Consider the following 10,884-nt stretch of genomic DNA (forward strand, 5'->3'; position numbering starts at 1 on the left):
ATACTAGAGCAAGCAGACTCTACTAATTGAAGGATGCAAATATTATTTTTTCAACTTAAAATCAAAAGCAAATGCTCGAAATAGTCTACTAGTTAAAGATATTCATCCACCAAAACATATAGCACCAAATAAAAAAAAAAGAGTTGCACACATTTGATTAGGACAATAAAGTTACACAATCAACAGAAAAAAAAAAAACTTAGCTCAATTTTGTTTTTCTTTACTACCTTTAGTTGTGAACTTTTTAGTTTCGTTCTACCAATAGGGTTTAAACTAAAGGAGAATCCACACAATTTGAATCAGCATGGGATGATCCAAGATTGTGCTATTTTTCGTCAAAGGAACCTCGTAAGGGGCGACTGGTGAGTCTCTTTAACGCTGCTCTACTTCGATTTGTGCTCGATCAAAATTAAAAATGTTGAGAAATCTAAAATTATGCACTATATACTAATTTGTCATTATATCAAACTAAAATATTTAACAAAAAAATAATTCTTACCTTTACAATACTTACATTACTAATCTTAATAGTATTGCTTATTCCTACTAACCAAACGACCCCTTAACCACAATAATTCCCGACCCCCTAAAACAAACACCTATGTTATAGAAGATTCAAACCAAAGTCAAAAACATTGTGGTACATAAAACAAGTGGATTACCTGGTAATCCCACTGAAATAAAAAAAAAGCAGCAATTGTAATGGCGTCTGCTACTAATCCATTGTTCAATGTTTTCGTGTACGGCAGCCTTTTACATGACGAAGTCGTTCGTACTCTCCTCAAACGTGTCCCACCTTCTTCACCTGCACTTCTCCACAACTTGTCTCTCCCTTATCCCTCTTACTAAATGAATACACTCATTACATGATTTTTAAAGTTATCATTTGTTTTTTTTGGGTTGAGAGATCAAGAATTATTAGTAGATGTGGCATTTTTTTGGATACCAACAACAACAACAACAACCACCCAGTGAAATTTCACAACGTGGGGTCTGGGGAGGGTACAGTGTGCGCAGACCTGACTAGGACGGCTGTTTCCGAAAGACCCTCGGCTCAAGATGTTATTGAAATGGATTTTCAGTGGATATTTGGGATTGGGTTTTGTAAGAAATTATTAAAACCTAATAGAGTGAAAACATATGAGTATGTGTTAAAAGTTTCTTATATGCTTGGAGATATGCATAGTCTTTGTTTTGAGATGAATCAAAAGTTTCAATTCCTGTTCTGCTTAGTATTATGTGAACTCTGTCCTACTTTAAGATAGAGGGCTTCACATGCTTCCTATATATATCACAGAAAGTGGTTTAGTGACACCGGAAAGTGGTTTAGGACTTTTGTGTTAGAAAACATAGTTAAGTGATTTTTGTGGAAAAAGTGATAGTTACGTGATCATCTGTGAAATTTACCCTTTTTTGGTCATTCGAAGAATTTGTATTATATGGACCACATTTTGGTGTATTACTATTTCATTCGTAAATACATTATACTGATAACTATTATGTGTGCTAATTCATACTTTCAGAGAATATCTATATACATAACTGTTTATTCCTTATTGGGAGTTCCCAAATGCCTACAGCATAGTTTTTTAAATGCTAGTTAATCAGATTTGCTATTTTAATTTTTGTGTATACATGTTAATGTCCTATTTGCTTTTTGCTTTCGTTTTTTCTTTAAGTAACAGTGATAGATTTTCTAGTATCTTCTAGGCACTGATTCTGTTGCTTTGCCGCAGCCATAGGTTTAGCATCAAAGGGTGTGTTTATCCTGCCATTCTACCTGTAGAAAACAAGAAAGTTAATGGGAAGGTTTGTTTGACATTTTCCACTTGTTATACATAGACAATTTATGATGTATCAAAATACTATGTCATAGCTGTTTCAGACATGCTAAAATGATGAATCACTTAATTATCAACTAAAAGTTACCTCCAAGCATCTTAGCTATTCAGCTATCATGTGAACATTATCTAATGATTAATTGCAGAGGTTTTCTGTTATGAAAGTTTTCTTTATCAGTGACCAAAATTGGTTATCTCCATATTTTACATGCCTAGAGACTTCTTCTGTCTGCCTCTATTACAACATTTCCGGACATAAGTTGGGTTAACCAATGGTTTGATACTTGTGAAATTTTCAAGTGAGGTTAACATAAGTGAATTGATTTATTGGCATCGGGGAAATGTAAGCTTAGCAAAAGCGACTTCACTTTGTAAGTAAACTATGGGACATAACTTTCGTTATAATTCTCTTGTTAAAATGGTATCATAGCCAGCCTGTTGATTTAGTTTTCCCAATAACATTGTGTATAAGCATTACTTGCATCCAGTGACTAGCAGCTGAAGGTCACTCAGAGTATAGCTTACACATCCTAGTCCATTCACATAAAATTGAAGATTTGGTGGGTAAATGTGATGAGTGACCTCCATTATAGAGGTCCAGGGACTTTAGACCAATGTATGTACTATGCAATTAAAAAGTAGAAGTAAGAACAGCTGCTGCTTGCAATTCTTTGTCATTGAGACCTTAATGAGAAATATAAGATATGACCCTATGACCCTCTTACTGATCTCTGAATGATATATTGTTTTTGGTAAAACGCAGGTTCTTTCAGGAATCACTGTTCCGGAATTGGACATCTTGGATAAATTTGAGGATGTTGAGTATGAAAGGAGAACTGTTGATGTTTCCCTGACGGTATTGATACACCAAAGTACTCAGAGTTTCTGCAACACGTTATTTTTGTTCTTGTTATAGCAGTGGCACATCACAGGACATTATGAGACTTTTGTAGAGAGGTGGCATTTTGTCAAGAAAAATTATTTCCGAACTTGCAATTTTTTTATTTTTTTTTCAAGTTGGTGTATGCTTAACTAATTTTTTTTTTCTTTTGGAAAATATTGTACTTTTGAATTTGTGGGTTAAGGGTGTTTTTCAAATAGATTCTTCCACTCACATATCTCCAAAAGGAAAAACTATAATTATCAAACACATCTTGAATTTACTCAAAACTCTTTTCTCAAAAAAGTTTTTACAGAAGAACTGTCCAAAAAGCTTTTCCCGGATGTTGTCCAAACGGCTCCTAAATTTTTGGGTTCGTTGGAACAGTCATGCTATCTCAATTAATGGGTGCTTTTTGGAGATAAATGTTGATGTTTGACGGACTAATGCATAGAACAAGTAACCATACTCTTACTGCTTGCTACAGAATTTTCAGCGAATCTAGCCTGTCATCTGTTTTCATTCGTTCTTTTGTTTTGGATATATGTACTTAATAAAGATCAACACATGTGTTTTCTTAGTCACTGTTGTATAATTTCCTTTTTGAAATCTCAGAATGCTTGAACCCCCTTTGTGTAGCTCTACCTTCATCTATGTTATCTTTTCGTTCCTCAATGGTTTCATGGTTGAATAGGAGGCAGAAGTCTATGTGCTTGGGAGGTGGGAGTTTTTAGGTCTTTATTATTGAAGTATAGATGATTACAACTTTATTGGTACAAACAACTATTCATAGTGATATCTTTGCGTGTTGATTTTTTGTTCTTTTTAAGAACATCGTGGTTGGCATAAATGGACCAAAATAGGTTTGCTTCATCCAGTTCTCTCACCTCTGTCAGATAGCTTTGGCACTTCTGGATTTTTACTCATCAGTTTGATTCCGATATCTAGTTTGGCTTAGGAACAACATTATGTGAGGCATGTTGAAATCAGTTGTCCATTTGTAATGTATTTATCTGGTTCACAAGAGACGTGCGTTGGCTTTTTGCAGGACGGTTGCAATACGTTAATGGTTCAAGCATATGTTTGGGCTGACCGGAGTGACCCAAATTTGTACGGGGAGTGGGACTTTGAGGTAATCTGAGTTCTTGTATGAGTTGCTTCTTTTCTTAACTGGGATCCTGTAAAGCTAGTCTGCGTACTTATATGAAAATGCCTTGAAAGGAATGGGAACGGTTGCACAAGCAAAGCTTCCTGAAAATGACAATGGAGTTTCTGGAAGAAGTGGAGAAACCTGACCAAAGTGGCAGCACATAAATCCTACTATAGTCAAGCACGGTTTGATGTTTTTCATGACATCGAGGTACCCCAGCATCACCCTTCCCTCCACCCAAGAAGTAAAGAATTAAGCTCAGCAACATGGAGTTCAGTTTGAACTGCATAAGTACTGTTAGTCTATTGCTCCTGTTGTATTGCAAGCAGTGGTTTCTTTTGCCTTTTCCTTGGATTACAATTGACATTCCTTAATATTGTCAGTGTACACCAGAAATTTCTAAAAAACTTGGTGTTATCTGTGCCTATACAGTCTATACTAAACATGTGTCCGATCGCGTTTAGCATTTCTTTTATTCCAATTCTTGGCCCTTCAAATTTGTCATTTTATTAACTCTTTTTTTATTAAAAAAAATAAATGGGACCGGTAACGGGCCTGCCAGTCGGTCTTAAGGGGCTGGCACAGCGGGCCCCGGCGAGCACCCTCCCCCTTAGCCCATCCCCCTATCCCTTATGTATGAATGAAGGTGCTCTTGACTTGACATCGTTGGTAATTTAAAGTCATTGATGATCTTGGGTTGGTACCGGTGTGAGTCCGGGACAGTGCCGGGCTGACTCGGCCCACTTGACAGTTAGTCAGACCCTAAATTCAAACTGAAGTTCTAAGTTTGAATTGCGTTTAAACTTCAGACCGTGATTGAAACGTTAGACGCGAAGGGCTGAAGTTTGATTATGAAACAACTAAACTTTAAAAACTTTTTAAACTTGAACTATTTTTTACCGATCCTGAAAATGGTTATTGTGCTCTTTGCTCTTGGTTGGTTTAGTTGGACTGTTGAATTCTATAATCCACTAGGACAATGTTTAGTTGGACCAGTCCATTTTAACAGATCAAGAAGATACCCAAGTGGCAATTCCAAACGAGTACATTTTTCTTTCTGAAAAGCATTACTTCTATATTTTTACTTTAGTGTTTCATTATTCATTCAACGTTCAACAAATTGATGCATTAGAAGTTACATATACAATAGTTCATCTAAATTAACATATTACTAGTAGGCACTCCACATATCAGTATTAGTATCAAAATGACCATAAAAGTAACTCAGAAACCCTTTTACGACTGCGACATCGAAAGTTTGGAAAGAAGAATCCAGACAAATACATGCTCCAAACAAGAAGCTCTTCTTTGATGAATCAAAATCCAAGAAAAAAAGAGCCCATCCAAAAGAAACATGCTAAACACAACAATTTCAAACCATCTCTGGTAAAAAAATCAAAAATTAAAAAGCTCCAATTATTACTGCATAAGGTAAATGAATTTAGTGTCCACCACCACCAGAGCCAATACCTTCACCACCAAGCAAACCACCACCAAATCCAGTGCCACCACTTCCTACATGCTCAACACTTCCACCCATACCCATTCCCATGCCACCTAAGCCGCCGCCTGAGCCGCCTGCACCGAGCATGCGCCTCCCAATTAACGTGTCAGCAGAAACCATGATGCCACTGACAAGAACAATTAAGAGAACTACTCCAACAATACGAGATAAGATCCCCATTATTATAAGTAACTTTAATATTGTCAACCAAGAATATTTATGAAGAAATGATAACAAAAGACTAAATAGTCAAGAACTAGAAGCCCCGTGACACAAGAATGCACTTCTCTGGGCAAGTATTTATAGTGTTAACTGGCCATTTCTTTTTCAGTAGCCGACTAACAAGAACATTTAATATTGAGCATGTGTTTGGAAGTGTAGAATATATAATTCACCATTGTTAATGATGGATAAAGAATCTGAGATCACTTCCATGATCTTAGGCACATATCCCGCTTTGTTTCCCTTCTATACTGGCTTATGATTCATTAATTTGTTAGTTAATGATTAGAAAGAATGACCATCATTAGGAATTAAGCAATGCACGATTGCAAATAAACAAATGTTTTGCACTCATAGTGGCTTTCCATGAACTATAGTTGGTTATATTTGAAACCAATTTATTTGTATTTTGTACTTACATCGGCAGTTCTCTGAAATCGAAAAACTTTATTATGTGTCTCACATAACTGACACTAGTTGTGCGAGACTTCTTTTTATCTCACAAAAAAATGAACCCAAATCTTACACTTCAAGACCACTTTTTTTGTGAGACAAAAAAGAACGCAGTTGTGTGAGAAATGTTAGGATTTGAATCCCAAATCCGACCTTTGCAAGCAGGTTTCCAGGAAAGATTGGAGGGTCACAGCTGGACCACTTAAATACCAACCTCCTTAGACAGAACCTACTTACGCCGTGATGTAAGCGAAGAATAAATAGCACACACAGATTTATAGTGGTTCACCCTCAATGTGAGAGCTACGTCCACGTTGCTGCTGCAGATCTTATTAAAGAAGAAATATTACAAGTGTTTACAACACTCAACCTCACAAGTCTTTGGGATGTGTTGTCTTTTTCAATTTTTGGTGTGTTTAGAATGAGAAGAAGTGCCTCTATTTATAGTTGAGATTTCAAGCAAAAAAAAAAAAAATCTCTACTTTCACTTTCGGCCAACATCGTTATGATGTCTCCACTTTCACTTTCGGCCGACATCGTTATGATGTCTCAACTTTCACTTTCGGCCACTTTTCTTCTTTCCCACATGGGTGGACCTCAACCCAACTGTCACGACCCAACCTAGGGCCATGACGAGTGACTGAGCTTAACCTGCCCGATAACCCAACTTATGTTACCTATACTTAAACATGGCTTTCAATAGGGTTTATTTAACTAAGTCTGAAAGCTGTAAATAGAATACCGAAGTCGACCTGTAATCTTAAAATATCCCAAGACATATTTATATATGCATAACATATGACAAAGCAAGCCAACGAGGCTACCAACACTTCTGCACAACAAAATAATGGCCGACAAGGCCAAACAGTAACCATGACACCCACGCTGTTCGCAGACTACTAGAAGAGTATGACCATGCATAAGTGACGGGACAGGGCCCCGTTGTGCCCATAATGTATACACACAAAATTATACCAAAATAGGAACAGTCTCCGAAGCAAGTGGAGCTGTCTGACTCTCAACGCTGACTCCTCCTAGGTGGCTGGATTGTCTGACCGCATCCCTGAACCTGCGGGCATGAAATGCAGCCCCCCGAAGAAAGGGGGTCAGTACGGAATATGTACTGAATATGTAAGGCAGTACTGAATCATAAAACAAGGAAAAACGTAACAGTAAGCAAATTTAGAAAGCAACCCGGGAGTAACCTGGAACAGTATTTTGAACCATGCCATATGGTCCCTTACACAAATTCTAGCATACACAATATAAATATAGAATATCCTACTCGTAGCCGCTTCCGGCTAATAATACAATAGTCCCTTCGGACGGCCGCTTTCGGCTAGTATCACAATAGTCCCTTCGGACGGCCGCTTCCGACATAATAATGATGGCCCTTTTTTGGCAGCCGCTTCCGGCTTAATAATAATGGCCCCTTCGGGCAGCCGCTTCCGGCTTAAGAATATCATAATCCAGCTGATCAGGTGGGACAATAACAATACATATGATATACAGTATGAATATGTAGTGAAGTCACAAAACGTTGCTTGTCAATATAGTATGAAACATTTTATAGAAGTCAAGACATGAGTCGTCATAGAGTTCCAAAAAAATAGAAGCTGATATATATTGACTATTATCCAACGTACACAAGACTGAAGGGGGAGGCTCAATCACTGGAGAGTTCTAACATCAAGAAGTGAATAAGAATCATAAATCACACTCGAAACTTATGAATAGGATTACCCCAAAATTCATATCATTCTTCACTTAGATCTAAGACATGCCAAAAGAAAGAAGGGTTAGCTTTACATACCTTTGGCGTTTATTCGTAACACAACACGTATACGCTGCCCAAAGTTTCAACCTATATTAGGACGTCAAGAATTATAGTTAAGCTACGGGGAGATTCAAAACGTATTCTAACGTTAGTAACTCCTTTCTAGATGTTTAGACGACGTTTTCTCTTGTAGCCAAACCAACTACATACAACCAATCCCACATCAATAATTATACGTTCAATACCAATCCGGACAGCCCACACAACATTCCAAACAGTCCTCATTCACAACATTCAATAGCGATTCACATACGGCTACTACATTCTCAAGTTATTCGTAATAGTTTGTAGCCTTAACGTTTGCATGTAACAACTTTATAACAGCCCATCCAACATACAACACGATGTATACTCTTAACTATAATTATTTTTTTCCAACTTAATGAAAACAACACGTCCAAAGCAGTCCCTAACCAACAACACGTCCAAAACAGTCCCTAACCGACAACATAACAATGTTCGGAATTCTTGCAAACGTTTTCGAACATACTAAGCAAACCACATATGATTATTACACATTATTTCATGTCTTCTTTTCATATAATTTCAGTAAGTTATGACCAGCAATCACATGAAAACTACATCATCAATTCATACGCAACTAAGCTACATCGTCATCTCTATAATCCTTACAACAACTCACAAACGACTTTAGTTCCAACTCTAACCATTAAACACCTTTATTTCCATCATAAAATTCATGACAATAACAATCAAATATCAAGTAAAATCAGTTCACTAACTTCCACACAAAACAGTCCACTACATGGCTTAACCATGCTTCAACATCACGCACATAAAATCATGGATTCAATTATTTTCATACTAACACAACTTCACCTTTAACCTTCCAATTCTTTTCATTCTTTTTACCATGCAATCTATGATAGCATCATCCATAATTACTAAAGAAAATTAGTCCACCATGGCCACTAAAACAGTCCCTACGGCCAGGGGCGGAACCAGAATATTTGATAAGGGGGTTCAAGAAAATTAAAAATAAACACGCGAAGAAATCAAAACAAACACAATTCTCTATTGAAAGTGCAAGTATATTACTACAACTGTACACGACGAGGTTTCATTCCTTGAAATGTTTTTATAATAACATCATTAGAGATCCTATTAAACACATCTTTTTCTACATAAGGCACCAAGCAACCACTAAAATAACTCTCATTCATTCGACTCCGCAAGTCATTCTTGATAAACTTCATTGCCGAAAAAGTTCTTTCAACGGATGCAGTGACAACTGGCAAGAGCAAGGCAAGTTTCACTAAGAGGAATACAAGAGGGTAGTTTGAATGCTTCTTTGTCTGAACTAATCTTTTTGAAAGATCACAAAGTCCTTTTAGATCGGAGAACCTTTCATCAAGATCACGAACATCAATAATGTAACTCGCAAGTTGATTCTCAAGAACCTCCATACTAAATTCATCAAAGTCATCAGGATAATGTTCAGCCATTCTCACTATTTTCCTGAGATCAAAACTAGAAAATGAGTCAATTGGATTTAAACAAGCAATTCCATGAAGCAAATCAGTCGTTACTTCATCAAAACGATAAGAAAGCTCTTGAATTTGCCAATCAATAACTTTGCAAAACACTTCAACGTAATAATGGTGTGAGATAGTACAACCAACAAGTTTACGCCGTGATCTCAAAGAGGTAAAGTACGGCTCATCTAACTTAGGTATCAAAATTTGATACTTGATACAAAATTTAGATACTTTATCAATAAGCGAACCCCATTCTTCCTCCCTTAACCTTTGCAACCTTTTCTTTGCTACTTGAACAAGTAGCATGGCATTTACGATATCTTGCTCTTTTTTCTGTAAGCATTTGTTAAGATCATCTGTGATTGCTAAAATATCTCTCATCAAATGCAATATGAATGCAACATCAAATGTTTGACATGCTCTGAGAAATCCCTTTGCCTTGGCACTTTCATCTGGACAATGTGAATCAACAACAATATCATTAAGTACATCAACAATTGAACCAAACATAAGAATAAAGTTACTAAAAGATTTGTAGTGGGATCCCCAACGAGTATCACAAGCTCTAGTAAGACCAAATTCTTAATGCAAGCCTCTACCAGTTTCAAGTTCACCCATATCTAATGCCTCTTAAACTCTTTTCTTTTGAGATTCTCGATATTCATCCATGCGTTTAAAAGAAGCTCCCAACATATTCAAAATACTTGAAACCAATAGTACAAGCTCCCCCACTTCAACACACTTTTTAGAAACCGCAACAAGACTTAGTTGAAGTTGATGAGCAAATCAATGAATAGAATGAGCCGATCTACTTTCTTGCTTAATCAACATTTTAAGGCCATTGATTCTGCCTTGCATATTACTTGCCCCATCATAACATTGTCCATGTACATAAGAAAGACTCAAGGAATGTTGAGCAAGTAAATTAACAATTGATTTATCATAACATTGTCCACGTACTTTGATTCTTTTATTAGCTAAAAATAAATATCTAGAAGATCAATTTTGCAAACAAATAACATTTAAAAATTAAAACAATCAAGGCTTGGGGTTCATGGATGGAAAATGGGCCAGCTACCCATTTCACAAAATGGGTTGATTAACAACTAACAAGAAACAATAATGGATTTATTGTGACTTTGAGTATGGTTAAAAAACAAAAGAGGAAAAAAAAAGAAATACCTTGGAATTGGATTTGGAAGCCATGGGCCAAGAAGAAATGACAGAGTTGGAGGCGCAGTAGTCAGTAGAACAAATGAACAATGTTAACACTTTTGAAATTAGGGATTCTATATCCCAGCCAAATGGCCCACGTTTTTTAATAATAATAATAATAATAAATAAAGTGACGTCGTTTTTTTTAAGGGACTGGCCGACTGGATGAAAAAAGTAAAAAAATGTGTCATTGCCGAGAATCGAACCCGCGACCGCGGGCTCAATCACAGGCGCCTTATCCACTGATCCACAATCTCCATTTGTTAAGGGGATGCAAAAATAA

The 10,884-nt window shown here is 36.6% G+C and overlaps 1 protein-coding gene and 1 pseudogene across 1 annotated transcript; one reads left to right on the top strand and one right to left on the bottom strand.

Annotated features, from left to right (window-relative positions):
- The first annotated feature begins 566 nt into the window (after window positions 1-566).
- LOC132635585 (AIG2-like protein D) lies at window positions 567-4,337 on the top strand (annotated as a pseudogene).
- Window positions 4,338-8,945: 4,608 nt separating this feature from the next.
- LOC132637290 (uncharacterized) lies at window positions 8,946-9,896 on the bottom strand. Its single transcript, XM_060354404.1, has one exon. It carries the CDS (start codon window positions 9,894-9,896, stop codon window positions 8,946-8,948), a length of 951 nt encoding a protein of 316 aa, XP_060210387.1.
- Window positions 9,897-10,884: the final 988 nt, after the last annotated feature.

Source organism: Lycium barbarum, chromosome 4 (genome assembly GCF_019175385.1).
Source record: "Lycium barbarum isolate Lr01 chromosome 4, ASM1917538v2, whole genome shotgun sequence".
Lineage (NCBI taxonomy): Eukaryota > Viridiplantae > Streptophyta > Magnoliopsida > Solanales > Solanaceae > Lycium > Lycium barbarum.